This window comes from Neolamprologus brichardi, chromosome 14 (assembly GCF_056152115.1).
Source record: "Neolamprologus brichardi isolate AB-2024 chromosome 14, ASM5615211v1, whole genome shotgun sequence".
NCBI classification, from domain to species: domain Eukaryota; kingdom Metazoa; phylum Chordata; class Actinopteri; order Cichliformes; family Cichlidae; genus Neolamprologus; species Neolamprologus brichardi.
Genome location: NC_142117.1, coordinates 15769254 through 15786753, shown reverse-complemented (window position 1 = coordinate 15786753; position 17500 = coordinate 15769254). Strand labels below are relative to the sequence as shown.

General features: G+C 42.2%; 1 protein-coding gene across 2 annotated transcripts in view; it reads right to left on the bottom strand.

Annotated features, from left to right (window-relative positions):
* The window catches only part of dscamb (Down syndrome cell adhesion molecule b), a 131973-nt gene that overhangs the window by 4683 nt on the left and 109790 nt on the right, over positions 1-17500 (bottom strand). The window contains exons 12-32 of one of the 2 annotated variants that reach the window (XM_006799833.2): positions 16923-17119; positions 16364-16460; positions 16107-16235; positions 15796-15963; positions 15176-15246; positions 14468-14711; positions 13595-13741; positions 12506-12661; positions 12278-12411; positions 11997-12150; positions 11711-11828; positions 11434-11600; positions 10589-10687; positions 8699-8887; positions 7639-7929; positions 5262-5438; positions 4881-4911; positions 4527-4642; positions 4283-4447; positions 2244-2444; positions 1526-1828 (exon numbers count right to left, since the gene is read on the bottom strand). In XM_006799833.2, the coding sequence (XP_006799896.1) occupies positions 1526-1828; positions 2244-2444; positions 4283-4447; positions 4527-4642; positions 4881-4911; positions 5262-5438; positions 7639-7929; positions 8699-8887; positions 10589-10687; positions 11434-11600; positions 11711-11828; positions 11997-12150; positions 12278-12411; positions 12506-12661; positions 13595-13741; positions 14468-14711; positions 15176-15246; positions 15796-15963; positions 16107-16235; positions 16364-16460; positions 16923-17119 (3354 nt within the window). The remainder of the gene's footprint in view (positions 1-1525; positions 1829-2243; positions 2445-4282; positions 4448-4526; positions 4643-4880; positions 4912-5261; positions 5439-7638; positions 7930-8698; positions 8888-10588; positions 10688-11433; positions 11601-11710; positions 11829-11996; positions 12151-12277; positions 12412-12505; positions 12662-13594; positions 13742-14467; positions 14712-15175; positions 15247-15795; positions 15964-16106; positions 16236-16363; positions 16461-16922; positions 17120-17500) is intronic. The other variant, XM_006799834.2, reaches the window with a different exon arrangement.

The window sequence follows — 17500 nt, the reverse complement described above, 5'->3', positions numbered from 1 at the left end:
TGTACCTACCAGACCTGGTGTCAATTACTGATGTAAATGACACCAGGGTCTCAGCACTCCGCGCTCCCACACCGGCCTGAAAAGAGTCTGGTATCACACTGACAGGTCTCCAGTGTGGCGGTAAAGAGCCGTTTTGTGCCGAGTGACAATAGGCAATAGAGATTAGGTTGACTGATAGCCTTTAGCCGACCTCTCTCTCCGCTAAACTGGTGATACGACTCCACCGTCCTGTGCATAAATGTTACAAACATAATGAAGCCTAAGAGGCCTCAACTCAGTCAGGTCAAACTGAAGATTCTGGGATGCTTATTGTTGAGAAACAAAAAAACAACAACACAGACCTAAATTTCCAAACACCTCGACTCTGCTAATTATCTGTGGCCCCAGAGATCAGAGTGAATGACAAAAGAGCTGTGAATACGTGTGTGTGTTTTTGAATGTCTGCGCTTCTGTGTGTGGCCAGCAGCTTTGTAGCGGGACTGCCAGATCTTGTAACTGAGCTGCAAATCTCCCAGGAGGAGCAGAGGGTCACGTAAGGTAAGACTACAACCCGAGAGGAGAGAGCACAGCACAGCAGGTCTACCTCAAATTGCAGAAGTAATGAAAAACTTTGGAGTCACAGTCTAAAAAAAAAACCAAAACATACGTATCAATTACTAGTAAACGTTTTTTGTTTTCTAACAATGACGAGCTTCCCCGGGGTTCAGCAGGGAAAACTGCATATTGGAATTCTTCTTGTTGCTTTGTTAAGGGCCTAAAAGTTGCCAAAACAAGGAGCTACTCTCCCAGGAGGCCTGTATAGCAACAAACTAACACCTTTTAAAGAGCTCTGTACTGGTTTAATGAGACAATACCTTAGCACCAGCTGGGTGAAGACTAAGGGGATGCATCCTTAGGATGGGAAGCTGATGGCAGCTGAATTAAAGCAGAGGGTGGCCGTAAGTGAACTGACCGGCTTCTGCAGAATAATATGTGGTCATTTACAAAACAGCTTAAAAACCAAAGAGACCAAAGTCACTGGTTTTGTTGAAAGACTAGAGGGGTTAGAGAAAATCTTTAATGTAATGTGATTTAGCTGCTCTGCCCATTACACAAAACTATACCTGCCTGTCTGCTTGTATCTCGTGTAGGCTGCAACAGGAGAACAAAAATCTTTCCAGGACATGTTTGCTCACATTGTTGGTGAAGAAGTAGCTCAAATTTTCCTGTGCGAACCACACAGGTGAGAGAGGTGCACATGAAAGCAAATGGATCTCTGCAACATCTGTTAAGCTATGTTCAGATGAGCAACCCAGTCAGTCTCAAGCATATGGCATAAATGATTGCAGCTGCCCACATTTTTTGTCTTACATTTCTGGTTAAATTAACTAAATTAATTAATTAACTAATTAAATAAACTAGTTTTCCTAATGAAGAAGACGGATATAGAAGCTTTTCTGTACATCTAAATGCAGTTTACTGTCAGAAAGTGTGGTTCAGCTACAAACTGTGTGTACGCTGGGCATGACAAACACCACATCCTCACCAGGTCTGTGCGCTTTGGGCACGGCCATGTTCATGACCCTGCTGACATCCTGAGGTTTGGGCGGAGAAGCGGTAAAGCGGCAGATGCCCGACTCGGACGGTGTGCTAGAGGTCAGGCTGTCGGTGTAGTCGTTGGTCCCTGCTGTCATCTGTTCAGATGAGGTGTCAGAGATGAAGCACTCGGTGATGGTGAACTTGGCATGGCGGAGCTGTTCCTCCATCTTGGCATGCTCATAGGCTCTGGCCAGCTCCTCGTAGGTGGAGGAGGCACTCTCTGTTGATACCATGCTGCTCCGTGCGCGATCTGAGGGTCACAAGTCACACATCGTATAGCACGTGTTTAGTTATTGTAAAGAATGGTGTATTATGAAAAGCTACGGTTTATCATATATGTGGATTATTGCCGTATTTCCTGTGCTTTTCAGGTTTATTTATTATTTAATGTGTTTTAAATATAAAAAATGCGTGGGTTCAAGTTGGACTTGTACCCTGCAATCTTCAGCCAAGAGTACGCCCCAAAACTGCAGTTTGGAATAAAAAACTAGAGCCCAAATGATTTGGATTGCAGAGAAAAGACAACGTGATATTCATGCTGACTCTTCACACTTGAACATCTCCCAACAGCAACATGATTTCTGTCACCTCCTCCAACTTTAAACCCTGAATTCTACCAAGGGCTACATATGAGTCCATGTTGTTTCTGGACAGCACTGCTCTACCTGTATCCTGTGAGGGGCTGACACTGTAGCTGTCGCTCTCTTTGTCCACAGATCCAGTGGCACGCGGAGTGGGGAGTCTCCAGTCAGTGGTCAGGGTGTGTGAGGAGCTGGTGGGGTGTGGCCGGTTCAGAGTCCACTGGCTGGCGTATCGGCTCCGTGCTGCGGCAGGACCAGCTTTGGCAGTGCGTCTGGCAGTGGGATCTAAGTAAGGACAGAGGGGGTCGCACTGTTAATGAACACAGGTAATAATTTTCAAACCACCGAAGTCCTCTGACACAACAAAAGGCCTATTTTTTAGTTTAACTATTAGTTATCTAATAAATAATTGTTAAATGCCATAGATAGATCTATTTAGTCCTAGCAACCATTGCAGAGTCCACCACATATGACAGGCACGAGACAAATGGATGCGAACAAAAAAACACATTTTTTCATAACTGTGCAGGGATTTAAAAAGTGAATATGTACATTTCCTGCTGGGCTTTCATGTAAAGCTACAATTATTCTCTCTAAGAGAACTGAACATTACACTCAATCCAATCGTCTCATTGCAGACAGACACACAAACCGTCACCTGTCACCCTGACCCAGACAGACTACTGGTCTATTCACTGCTGGGCAGATTCAGTCTTTAAAAAAGGCCTGGATTGGATCTGTGCAGAGAAGAATAGTGCTGGTAATTGTAGTAGGTCAGGCTGTAATTTTATCTGTGCAGATGGGAGGATAAATGATGGAGGTGTTTTGCCAGCAGCAGGGAGGGGGGAAAAAAAGCAGAGTCAGCATCTGGGTTCATGCCCCACCGGACAAATTAAACGACCCAATCGTGTGGCTGTTTGATTAAAAAGGACTGCAAATGCGTGTGTTTGACTGTGATGAATATTGGACTCATGCCCATGTTTTCAATTTTATATGAGCACAGATATGCTGTTGTTCTGTTTATGTCTTGTTTATGTGTTGGCAGATATCAAGTAAACCTAAAAAGCACATGTTAATGAAAATTAAGAACTTTTTTGATGAATTACAGTCATATTTTTTACAGTCAAGAAAACCAGCTGCTGTACTTTTGGAGAGGGAAGTTATCTCACCCTGTCAGTTCAGCACCTTGAGTCTTCTACTATAAAGTCTGTGGTTTAGCATTGTCTTGCTGTCTTTCCCTGAAAAAAATGTCTTTCCCTATACTCATCATGTTACTGGCCTGTTGTCAGTTAGCAAAATTAGTAGCAAAATAGTCCTCCACTTGTTTCTGTTTAGAACCACTTTAAATTCCAGCCTTTTCTTGCCCACAACCCAACATTTCTGAGACATCAAATTCAAAATGAGCAGATATTTTTTATGAAATAATAAAATTAGTTTAAACGTCTTTTATTTTTTCTGTGTTCTGTTGTGTGTGAGACTTGCAAATCATTCCATTTAGTTTTTATTCACATTTCAAACAGCCTGTTGTAAAATGAATAATTTAAAGTTTAAGCCATTTAATTAGGACAAACTGAACTGTGTGACTCGGTGTTACAAATACCACAATATATTGTTAGGTGAATCCATCTGCAGCTAACTGTCTGCACAAAATCACTTTGGTACATCACTAAGTGTGTGCATTGAGGTCTGCGTCTGTACTCGGGTCCAGCTGGCCAGTTGGAGCACGGCAGTCAGATGGGAATATGTCAAGAAAAGTCAGGGAGATAACAGCTCTTCATTACTTCTGCTTCAGTGGGGCTCAAACACCAGAAGCCCAGCTGTTGTGCTTTGTCATCTCACTGCTAAAGGTGGTACAATACTCCACGTGAGCTGCCTACTGTTAAACTCAGACCGGCTGGAAAACCCATTTGCTTTGCATGTACTGTACATCAGAGCGATTTGCACTGAAAAGCTTTTACTGTTTGTGTTTTATGGTGTAAGATGAAGCTGCAGAACAACCAAATAAAACAATGTTACTGCTTTATCCACAAGACAGTATTCAACGGTATGCTAGAAGCACAGCACAGCACTTGCAGTAGTATTAGTATTATTAGTAGTAGAGGAAATAAATGTTGAGCACTGACGGTGGTGGGACTCACTGGTTCCAGGCCTAGCATCGGACACATCCACCAGCGGTCCAGTGGCCTGTGACAGAGACTGGTAGTGGACTGTGTGGGTCACTGTGGAGGACTTCTGTTTATTGGTCTCCCCAAAGTCATTGTCTGTCAGCAGCACGGTAGACCTGTCATCTGCAAAACGGAGGAAAAGACTTTAAGTATCGTCCATATTTTACACTTAGACGCACAAGTCTCACTTTGAGGGCCTTACCGATTGTCTCCATGGTGTCTCTCTCCTCGATGAGGAGCTGTGCTCTGGGGATGTCGATGTGCATTCTTAACGTTTGCTGCTGCTTGTTCACTGTGTCAGGGGTCCGGGTGTTCTTACTGAGGAGATTAATAGGAAAAAATCCTTACTTTTCAGCTGTGATTTTGCACTATATTGCAGAAATGCTAATTCAATTTAATTTAAGCTGATAAGTAGCTGTAAGAAAGCAGGAGGGACAGTGTGAATGCAATATATTTGATTTTTACTGATGGGCACTGTAACTCCGGGCTACACAGTGATTTATGTTCCCCACTCAAAGGAAAGCTGTGTGCATAAATTAAAATTAGGAACACATACCTCATCAGCATTTCTGCCAGGCTTTTGGCATCTGTGAAGTCAGCAAAGAGGCAGTTAATATACTATAATAGCACTGTCCTAGTTGATAATCCACAGCAGCGCTAAGAGTCTACAATCACTGACAACAACTCTTACAGAAAGGCGCCAGGTGCAAAATACTCACAGAGGCAATTTCTTCATTTTAAAGGCAAACTAAGCCTAAAGTTTTACATTTAAGATTAATTACACAACACATTTTTGTCCGAGTGCTTATCTGTGTAATGGAGATCAGGTTTGCACACAGACATGTTGGGTTTATGGTCCAGATTTACACTTCACACTGTAAACGGAATGCAAATTTATAGAAATTATAAAAGCAACACAACTTAATCTACAACCCACCTCTGAGTCTTTTGAGCCTCTGCTCCCGCCTTCTCCTCTTTAGCACCATGAGCATAATAAAAACCAGCACAGCCACCACAAGAATAGAGGTGATGGTCACCACCATCTTCAGGCCTCCACTGCCTGACATGTTGTCTGAGATGGGATCTCCTGTTTTCAGCAGAGGAGGGATGGTGCCTTGAAAGGAGGGTGAAAAAACAACGTTTGTTAACATTTTCAAATACTTTACTTTTGAATCTTCAAAAACATTTAATATTCTTCAACAACAAAGTGCTGTTGATGGTTTCCTGCAAGACAAACACTGAAGATAAGCTTTTATGCAACACAGTTAAAGAATATAGGGATGATAAGATGCTGATTCTCTCTTAGGATGCTGCTTTTCCACATGCGTGTTCTTTATTGAGATGTCACAAAGGATTCAGCTGAACCCCAAGAGAAGACTCGAGTACACACGACCAGTCGGTGGATTTAAACCCGGTTAACATGGTTGTAAACCTTTGCACACTTTTTAACTTGCAAAAATATATGTATTTGTGACATTTTGGTGCTGTTTTAAACAGCATGCACATTGGCAATATTGGATCAGCTTGTCCATTTCCTGTCTATGTTTGTGAAGTAGCTTTTTTCATCTGGTCTTAATTTATTAGTTAAACTATTTTCTTCCTGGTCACAAAACCTTTTCAGCTCAATTCAATTTGTTTTTATTTATATAGCACCAAATCACAACAACAGTCCCTTCCCGGTGCTTTATATTGTAGAGACCTTACAACAATACAGAAAACCCCAACAATCAAATGACTGCTTTGATTAAGCACTTAGCAACAGTGGGAAGGAAAAACTCCCTTTCAACAGGAAAAAATCTCTGGCAAAACCAGCCTCAGGGAGGGGCAGCCATCTGCCATAGCTGGTGGGGGGATGATGGGGAACCAGGTTTGTAGCAGACGGAATATGTAGTGTTAAGTCCGCAGGACTGCTTCCCAGCATCTGCATTAAGCTGTAGATCCACTCTCACACTCACAATAGCATCCACACACACTTGTGTCCCATACACACTCACTCACATACATACATGCACGCACACATAACACCCTTACAGGCAGCTTACACATCTCAGCAAAGCTCTTCAAAGGAAATAAGTTAACCGTCTGGAGAGCACAGTGCTTACAAGTTCCTATCCTTCTTCACAGATCCTTTGTGCATGACTGACACAATCTGTAGCCCAAGGCAAATAGAGCGATGCCACGGCCCATGGAGAATCAGAAGACCATCCCCATTCTCTTACTGAGCCTTGTTCAAAGGCTGATAAAACAGTGGGACAGACAATCTATATAAAAAATACATTCTCGACTGTAGGCAGAAGTGCAGAATGGCACTTTATGGTGTAACGCCGACTCTGCGAGCAGCAAACAGCACCAGAGTATTTAACAGAAGCTTTACTGAACAGACCTCTCAAGTCTGAGAAGCAACAAAAGGATCACACTTTTGCTGTAGTGTTTCCTCGGCTCAGAACAGCCTTCGATTCAAGTCTTACTTTAACAGTTTGACCCTTCTTAACAGCTAATATATTTTGATTCTCATTATGAGCTATTTTTGTGTATTTTTTATGTAGGGTACCTTGTTATTCGTTTGAAATTTTTCTGCTCTTTGGAAATATTCTTCAAACTCTGGAACACTCTACAGTTTTCTGTATAAATAAACAATTACTATTATTATTACTGTTAATTGCAATCATTGTAAATACACTATACGGACAACGGTACGGGACCACACCTCTAAATCTTTAAATTTTGATGTTTTTATTGCCACAGCTGTATAAAATCAACCACCAAGCCATACGGCAGGGGTGGGCAACTCCAGGCCTCGAGGGCTGGTGTCCTGCAGGTTTTAGATATCACCCTGGGTCAAAACACCTGAATCACATGATTACTTCGTTACCAAGCCTCTGGAAAACTTCAGGACACGTTGAGGAGGTCATTTAGCCATTTGAATCAACTGTGTTGGATCAAGGACACACCAGCCCTCGAGGCCTGGAGTTGCCCAGTGTTTAGCAACCAGATCAACTCAACCCTGTAGTGTTGATAGTGTTTAAGACTCCCCAGCGCTCTGCTGACAAGTTCCAAATCTGGCATCAACATCTAAGTATATGTTTGTCCATATACTGTAGTCTTGGGCTCAGACTGGTTTCTTGCAATAGAATTACAGGGTTAAACATTTTCCAACAGACCTTCATTTTAGTAAAGCCTAATTTTGCTAATAACATTTCTTCCATCTACTTTTCACATTTTTAGTATTTCTTTAAACATTTTTATGATTTCTTGAGTCATCCATGATTCATCCAAAGATCCGTAACATGCAAACTGTTAAAATCCAAACTCACTTCCATCAGCATTCAGAGTAGCAAAGGTGATCCTCTTCTCTGCTGAGCCGGCGCTGTTGGTGACCTTCATCTGCAGTTCGTACCACGTCGCCTCCTGCAAGTCGTACAGGATGTAGCTCTTGGTCAGCGATGTGCGCTGGGCTGTGGTCCAGGTGCCTGAGTCCACTGCTCGGTACTCCAGTATAAAGGAGGTGATTGGACAGCCTCCGTTATTCCAGCCAGCCAGGTTGAGCCTGGCCCTCGTGGAGTTGATGCTGGTGAAGAGTTCATGTTCTTTGGCAAATTGAGGTTCTGAAGAGAATACAGAAAGAAAGTTATAACTTTTGCAAGTAAATACCAACTGACCTTGAAAAACAAAGTCAATATCAGTGATTGAAATCAAAGTAGCTTAAGTATTATTTTAGATATATGTTACCACTATTTAGCAGGTATCTGTGTCTGCCCGATTCACCCACACAGTCATGTATGGGTGCACCAAGCTCGCCACTGAAGCTAGCTAGCATTAGCTGCTAAATGTCACCATCTTGTCCAAATATGGATTCCCTCATCTAAGCTCATAAATCCTCTCTCTGTGGGAAAACTGTAACAACTATTCTGCCTTGACTGCAGAGCACATAACAAATGTATTAAACCACAAATAAAACAATAAACACAAATATCAAAAACTTGTTTAAAACTAAAAATTATAAGTAAATAACTTCATTTGGTCATGTGATCCTCTATTTCTGCTTTTTTGTAAAATAGAAAAAAAAAAATCACAGAAAACAACAATAATTATATTTTAGCACTAAAAAAAGTTTTTATTAAAGAGCTTGCACCTAACTGGTGCATTAATCATTGCAGTAACATTAAAAAATATGTTATTAATTACCAGTACTGCTAATTTAGGGTAGGTATGGCATAAAGTTTGTTGTATAGGATTAGGGTATATTATTTATTTTAAAAGCACCCTTTCCTTGTCAACTATACCCAATGTTGTAGCACTGCTGTTCGCATATTAATACTTGTTAGTATAATAATAATAATAAAAATAATAAGGTTTAAAAAAAGTACTCCACACCTTTCCCATGAGTCTTAGCTTCAATGATCTCACTGATGCGCCCTGGTCCCACTGCATTCTGGGCCGTCAGAGTGAATTTGTACCACGTGCCACACTTCAGGTTCTCCAGGCGGTATGAACGCTCGCTGGGGCTGATGGGAAAACTGCCCCACTGCTCACTGTTATCTTCTGAGTACTGCAGAATGTAACCTGCGAGGAGGAGAAAGAGGTATGAATGAAGACATGACACAGTATATCTGGAGTGAGCTGAGTCCGAATAAATTTGATATTTTTCCAGTAATACATATTAAGCTTGTGTTACTACCTTTTTAATATATTTATGGCTCCACAGTTAATTATTGGATTTCACAGACTTAACAATGTGGTGTATGCTGTACAGTGCAGCGAGGAATGCCCAGACCTCTACATTGGAGAGACCAAACAGCCACTTCACAAGCGCATGGCACAACACAGAAGAGCGACCTCCACAGGACAAGACTCAGCTGTCCATCTGCATCTTAAGGACAAAGTTCACTCTTTCGAGGATGCCAATGTTCACATTTTGGACAGAGAGGACAGATGGTTTGAAAGAGGAGTGAAAGAAGCCATTTACGTCCACTGTGAGCGACCATCTTTGAACAGAGGCGGTGGTTTACGACACCAACTCTCTGCCATCTATAATCCAGTTTTGACTTCCCTCCCCAGACGCCTTAACGCCCACTCACATCCTGGGCCATCTGACCTCAGGAATTCGCATGATAAGGTGGGGCCAGGTTTCACAATGAACTCACCCGAAACCCCGGCTGATTGGGACCCACACCCAGTTTCACACCTTGGCTCAGGCGATTAGAGGATCATCAGGGGGTCCTTTTGTCCCTCTGTGGGGGGACACTCCCACTAGGTTTAAATCTGGGACTCTCCACCATTTGACCTTAAAACCGAAGAAGCTTCTCGGATGAGAGGTGAAACGCCTTCAAGCCATTTAAAGAAGTCCAGATGCTTTTCTTTGCAAGCTCCTTTGACTACGATGACCTGGATGACTGAGAACCTTCACAGACATTTTGGATGTAAGAAAGTATTTTGTTTACAGAACATTTTGTTCTGTAAACAAAATACTTGTAGCCTTTAATTCACCAGAATGTTTTCTGGTCCTGCATTTATCATCAAAGGAAAACTCTCAACAATGCTTAGACAGAGGCTTATTCTGGAAATTCCTGGAACAATTTCGGAAAATGTTATGACATGGAAGAACTTACACATCTAAATGATCTGAACTGTGAATCAAGGCAAACAGGTCCAACTATTTCAGATAAATTTGGCACGTATCGGCTAGGAAGCTGAAAAATTAAATCACAATTTGTTTATAGGTTTTGTGGTCACAGGATGAGGAAAAATAGACCAACCGCTCATCACAGGATCCCGAGAAAAGGCTGCATGCTAGCCTACAAACAGACATCAGTAAACTTGCAGTAGATGTGTGTATTTTGGTGATGGCTGTTGCTTTGTGCAGGAAAGCAAAACAAATATCACAGAGAAGGTATCATAGACAGCTTCTTTAACGGCTCCAGCTCTGAGCACAGGAGCCCCTCGATTATGTGCAATGATAAATCACTACAACTAGTCTCAGTGTGATTACACTTTCTTTAAGATGGAGCGCTTTAATCTTCACTTAAAAGGACCTAATCTTCCCTGCTGCTTTTTAATCTGGCTTTTAGGACTCCAGTATTGTGCTGCACCAGCAGATAATGAGACACGAGCAGCAGAAATGGGGGTCAGGCCACAGTTTGTGTGTGGTGGTGGTGGTGGGGGTAATTGTTGTTATATAAGGGTGTATGTTGTTGACCGTCCACTTCCTTGTGCTGTTTGTTGTATGTCCACATGTTATGTTCTGTGGATGTTGGACACCCTCACCTCTGATTGAACTCCCTCCATTGTCTCCTGGTATCCATGACAATGTGATTGATGTGGTGGTGGTCTTGGTCACTGTGAGGCGTGGCTGATCAGGTGGTACTGTGGATATGAGGACAAACAAAGGTCAATGCTCAGTTAGTCGCTTGGATTAAAGTGTCTCATGGTTCACTTGACCCAAGTAAAAAGTCAGTTTACTCTATAACTAAAATGGTGTTCACTGTAATTAGGAAATACTTAACAAAATGTAAACAAAACAAATCAAAAATTAAATTTAACAGTGATGTGGCCGCTAGTCATTTCATTGATTACACCTCACTAGTACTGGGTTGGGCTCCTTGCTGCCTTTAGAACTGCAGTAATTCTTCGTGACACAGATTCACAGATTTTGGTTTACATTGATATGACAGCGTTAAACAGATTTATATTTAGCAGATTTATTGGCTGCACTTCCATGAGTCCATGAATCTCCTGTTTCACCAGATCCCAAAGGTGCTCTGTTTGACTGAGAGCTGGTGACTGTGGAGGCCGTTTGAGTACAGTGATCTCACTGTAATGTTCAAGAAACCAGTTTGAGATGATCTGAATTACAGCCTCAGTTTCCTGATCTTAGCTGGCAGCAGTGGCACGACTGTATACGTTGTTCAGAGTCACTTACATCTCCTTTCTCCCCCGTTCTGATGCTTGGTTTGGTCTTGACCATGTCTATACGCCTAAACCCTGAGCACTGAGTTTGTGCCGTGTGATTGGCTGATTAGACATTTGTGTTAATGAGCAGCTGAACAGGTGTACCTCACCCAAATGCCAGTGAGTGTGTATATAAAAGGTAGAAAATAAATACTTCTTACCTTGCACCTGCAAATTGAGTGTGATCTCATCTGACCCCCAGTTGTTGCTGGCCACACAGCTGTAGTTCCCAGAATCCTCTGCTTTCACTGTACGGATGAGGAAGCTGCCATTGCCGTAGACAATACGACGACCATCCACCAGGACGGGTGTAGGTGTCCCATTGGTGCTGGAAAAAGGCATGAAAATAATCTATCTGTATCCTAGTCATGCTGACCAGTACTACATGCTTGTTTGTGTGTGTGTGTGTGTGTGTGTGTGTGTGTGTGTGAGACCTACTTTCCCTTGAGCCACTTGATGGTGGGAGGAGGGTCTCCAACCGCCCTGCATGGTAAAACAATGTCCTTCATCCAAGGAGTGGTCACTGTCCCATTAAACGTCAGGATCCTAGCTGGAGCTAAAAGCAGCACAAAAATAAGTTACTGTTCCTGTCTTCTTATAAGTTTATGCTCTGTGTGATTAAAGCACCACTATTAAAGGAACCATTCAATTCCACTTAAAGAAATAATTCGTGGGAAAATTCCTACATGACACAAAAAAGGCCAGTTTAGTTAGGATTTTGTACCTTTGGCCAGAGGCTGCACTGTGATCTTCTCACTGTTGTTGCCGTGACCTGCAGCAGTCACAGCCACCACCCAGATACTGTACTGTCTGGTCAGAACCAAGTTTGGGATCCTGTAGATGTATGCATCTGGAGAAGCCTCGAACTCACTCATCACCTGTGAAGCGAAGGGACGGAAAGGATTAATGTATCACTGGGCAGCATCAGCATGAGAAAGTGCAGAGAGGCTTGTGAGGAAGACTGAAGAAGACCATGAAAATCTTGTGGTATACAAATGCTATTACCATCGGATGCAGGTTGGAGCAGAAGACGATGTATTTCCTGATGATGCCATTGAGTTTGAGCGGAGGCAGCCAGGACACGTAGACTTCTGAGCCACTGGAGGCCGCGGCCTTCACTCCTGCTGGAGGCCCAGGAACTGCAGAGGAACAACACAGTGCCATTTACAGTGAAGCATTTTCCAGGAGCATCTAAACTATAGTCAGCGGGGAGTTATCTGGTATTTCTTATACCATCCTCTTTGGTGCGGACGTAGATCTGTTCACTGCGGACACCATCTCCAGCATTTGTGAAGGCTAACACCTGGATGCTGTAGTTGGTGTACTTCTCCAAACCATCGAGCTCCAGAGAAGGCTGACTGGTGGTCATATTTCTGATTTCTCCCAGTTCTGACACAAAAAAAGAAACATGTTAATAAGTCTGAATGTATAAACTGCGGCAGAGTAGAGCAAGAGCAGTTAATTCAGCTCTGAAAAGTTGCAAAACCATCTCTCTTCACATGTGATAAAACTTAGATAAAGTATTGTAACCCGACAAAACTTTATTATATTATTACTCGGATTTTTACTCTGCTCTCATCTTCTCTTCCCTCTCTTCTTATGTCCTGTCACTCAGAGCTGAAGCAATGAGGCTCGCTGGAATTATTGCACTGTGAATTATTGATGGCGCCCAGCCAGACTGCAGGTTCGCTCACTGCTATACTGCTATAAATTCACAGGAAATACAACCACAAATCCTCCCTCTGTGAACTGCAGGCTTCGCGTTTCTACTGCTGATTAGCATTCGTGAGCAATCAGGATGTAGTGTAACGCACCGCTGATTGTCCAAAAGTCACATGCTGGTCACAAAATATGAAAAATATAAAACATGTAAGTACGTTTATAATCCCAAGGAGATAAAACTGCATGAGACTTAAAACATTATTATTAATGCAACAAGGTGGCTGGAAATTATATTTAAACCTTTAAAAATGAGTAAAAATGAGCTCATCGTTCTGCTGCTAACCACAAACAGGATGAGTCAGAGACAAAGCACCATGAGTGTTGAATAAGTGATAACTGTCCTATGCACACACACACACACACACACACACACACATACACACACACACTGAAACAGCTTCAAAACACCATTTTACATCATATTGTTGCACCATGACAAAACCACAGCGCCACCTAGTGCCTGAGTAAGCAAGCAACAGCAATGAAATAAAGACAGGGACCAAAGGATTGGCCTAAGTGGCAACTAAAAGGTATGTGTGTGTGTGTGTGTGTGTGTGTGTGTGTGTGTGTGTGTGTGTGTGTGTGTGTGTATGCTAGTACCTCCGTCAGGCAGGTTGGCCCAGTAGATGACTCTGTAGCCCTGCAGGTTCCCGTTCAGAGCCTCCCTGGGCAGAGGTATCCAGGAGAGTGAAATGACCTCTGGAGACTTGGCCACTGCCAGAACATTTTCAGGAGGCCGAGACGGCACTATCAGAGACAAGGGAGACAAAAAAAAGTATTGAAGTGGAAGCATAATGGAGTCTTTTTAAGGTACTAAGGTACCCTCATCTAGGATATTAAACAAGTATCCAAAAATGAATCACACAAATACCTCCTGCCACCAAATATTAAGTCAAAACCTCCATTTATAAATCATTTTATTTTACAACTATGATTATTTTAAAATGAGGGAAGTTTATGATATATATTTGCATCCTGCAGTGATTCTGATATGTTAAATGTATTATTATATTGACTAAATCATATTCTAACATTAAATACTGAATGTATTCTTTCATTTTGGAAAAGAGATGTGTTTTGAGAGACAAAATAAAAGGTTTTAAATAAGAACAAACACTTTATTTTTCTTCTTAAGTTTGTATATCCTTCTATGTTAGAGCCCCAGACAGAAGAGAAGCTTACTGTTTGATGTAATGCAGTTCAAAATATGCCCAGTAGATGGAAACCTTTTCACAAGAATAGTTTTAAGGTTTTGAGCCCCTGCTCATTTAAAAAGGCTTGATGTGAGAGGAATCTGAGAATATGCTGATCCACTTCAAAATATCTAAAACTGCTTCTAGTCTTCAGTTACAAATACAGAATAACTAAAATACATTATTATGCTACAAACTACTCTAACTGCTAAAGCACAACATTTTCAGTATGGCTGCATGGAAATGCACCAGGTAAGAGGAGCCCACATCCCCTGCTTACCATCCTCCAGTGTCTTAGTGACCACTTGCTGTGAAGACGGCCCGGTGCCTGCTCTGTTTGCAGCCTGCACCACCACACTGTACTGGGTGAATTTCTTCAGGTTGTCCAGCACGATGCTCTCTGTGGTATCGCCCGTGCTGTCCACGCTAATAATGGTAAACTGGTGGCTCCCACCGGGGCTGTACTCCCTGTAGCCCACCTGGTAGCCACGGATCACACCGTTCTGCAGGTGTTTCTGTGGAGGCTATGAGGAGAATCAGGAAGCTCATAAGTCCAGACTTACTCAGATTCTTACTATTGGGTAATTCTGAAATACCTTATGGCTAATTGTGTTTTATATTTGAAATAATTACATTAATACTTTGTCTTCTGTCAGTCCATACATACCACAGATTTTAATCAATGCAGCTGAATACACTTAATTACTGTGTTAATTTCATTGTTAAATTCAAGATATAATTTTTACTTTATTGCAGTTTGTTTAAATTCCTGAAAAACACACAAAAAATAAATAAATTAATAGAATGGCAATTTTTGCTACATATCCAGGATGCAAATCAGTATTTGGCCTGTATTTGGCAAAATTCGGCTGTAAATGAAAAGACTGTCTAGTGTTTATTCTCGATGACTAATGAGATGCATGAGAATAGTCTCTGTGTATGAATGGCTCAGCTCATAAAGCGGCACTTAAAAACTTTCAAACAGCACCTTCCAGGAAACTTTGATGCTCTGTGGGGAGGTGGGCTCTAGAGTGACATCTTGTGGAGGGCCATCAGGAGCTGCAAATGAAGCACATCATTTAACGTTATTAAACACCGCCGGGTATAATGCGGGGAAAGATGATTCACTGTGAAATTTCATTTGTTTTCAATCTCGTTCAGCTACACTAGATGGTGCTGTTGAGCTAAGATTGCGTGTTTCTCCATGCGCTTGCTGATTCATGACCCCAGCAGGTTTCACCTTAACTTAATAATAATTAAAAAAAGAAAAAAAAACTTGTAACATCACCAACTTTAACCTTAAATAATGTGAGGAAGGATATATGAATTTTAGCACTTTATTTTAGCAATGAATCTGATCAAATGTGCCATTTTAATGGGCTGGAATGCCTGAGGGAGGATCATTATAGGCAATAGAGGGTAAGTGAACACTGATAGAGATGACTAAAAGCAACGGTGGACTGAGCTGTTTCTCAAGATATAAAAAACGATGATGACCTGCATTTAAAGCAACTGCAAAATAATTATGACTCAACAGGTTTGCGAGGCCGGAGGAAACAGGCTCTACGTTAAACAGAATATCACTCCCCCAAACTGAAGCTCACTGACCTGCTTCATCAGTAGTGATGGTGAGCTCATTGCTGGGGTTGCTGTTGCCGATAACGTTCTTGGCAACCATGCGGATGTTGTAAGTGGAGGAAGGGTGGAGGTCGATAATAGTGGCCTGGTTGAGCTGTGGCGAGACATCTTTGGTTACCTGGGCTGATAGCCATGACGCTAGAAGAAACAAAACACAAGAGGGTGAACACACACTGTCAAACAATCGATAAAGGTTTTGCTGTTTTATTAATTCTGGATTGTTGTTGTTTTTTTTATTTAGACTCGTGATAGTTACATCGCTCCCCTCTCCTCGCGTCTACCTGATTTGTTCTTGCACTCAATATCGTATCCTGTGATCGGGCTATTTCCATCGAAGCCCATAGTCCAGCGGAGCGCTATGGTTCGATCTTTGACATCCCTAATCTCCACCTCGGGAGGGTCAGGAGGTTCTGTGGAACAATAAGTTTGAGAGAGAAAGAGATACAAAATATCTCAAACACCAATAAATCACTCAAAACTTTTTCCTGAAACCAATTCACTGACACAAAAAAAAAAGCTGAGGTGAGTTGAAGCTCACCTTGCACTGTCAGCTGTATGATGCCTCGGTCCTCGCCGAAGGAGTTGATGGCATGACAGGAGAAAAACCCAGAGTCCTCGCGAAGAGTAGGCATAATCTACAGAGAAACACACCAAACTCGAGGCTTTCAAGTGTGCAGAGCTTTGCTATCAGGTAGGAATCTAAAACACTGTTTCATCCTGAGTGAGTTTAAAAGACAGCAGGGCACTGAACTCATCTCCAGCACTTTCATCTTTTAATTTGCGATAAACTAGAGAGAGGCTGGACCTCCACTCGATTATCTCTTGGCGTACATTGCTTCAATTTACTGCATCACATTTGCACTTGTTCATAATGTGTATTAACCATTAATTGGAAAATACCTCCTTAATAATTAATAATTCATACTCAAAGATTAATACAATGAGAATGTCTTTTAGCCTGAGTTTTCCTCTGCCCTGCCTCCCCTACTCCTCCCTTTCTGCTTTCCATCTGTCTGTACAGATAAAATGACTGAAGGTTGGCGTGCTCCCCGAAGATTTGAAATGCGTTTCGATTTACAGTGAAACCGAGCACTTACCACGAGCGTTGAGATGACTTCGTCGGCCACCTCTTTGACAGTGACCACATATCTGCTGGTCTCTGGGTTGATAATGCGCTCTTCTTTCTCCCAGCGCACCATGATGGGTTTCTCTCCGTGAGCTATGCAGCTCATCCTCTTCTCCTCACCCTGCGTGGCAAGAGTGGTGTTCGGGTAGGAGGTGATCATGGCTGGTACTGCACGGAGAGTTGGTTGGTAATGAGTAAAAGTGAAAAGAAAACAATATGGTTTACTGTATTTATTTGTTCTTGAACTCCACTACAGTAGCTTTGCATGATTCTCTGAAACAAGCTGTTTTAGCGCCTCTCCTTTTAAGGCCAACCTCCCTTTGAGCAAACTTTCAGAACAAGAGGTAAACTTCAAGTAGACAGGATTACCCTGCTCACAGCCACACCCACATAATTGAGATGACCATATTAGGGTAACCCCTCTCTTTGTCATCATATCGAGCGAAAGAGTAGAAAAAACTCCACTACATACACAAAGCTGACACACACAAATGTATCTACCTATATACAGAAAAAGGCGGGAAATTTGTTTTGGGGTGTGAAGGGTGA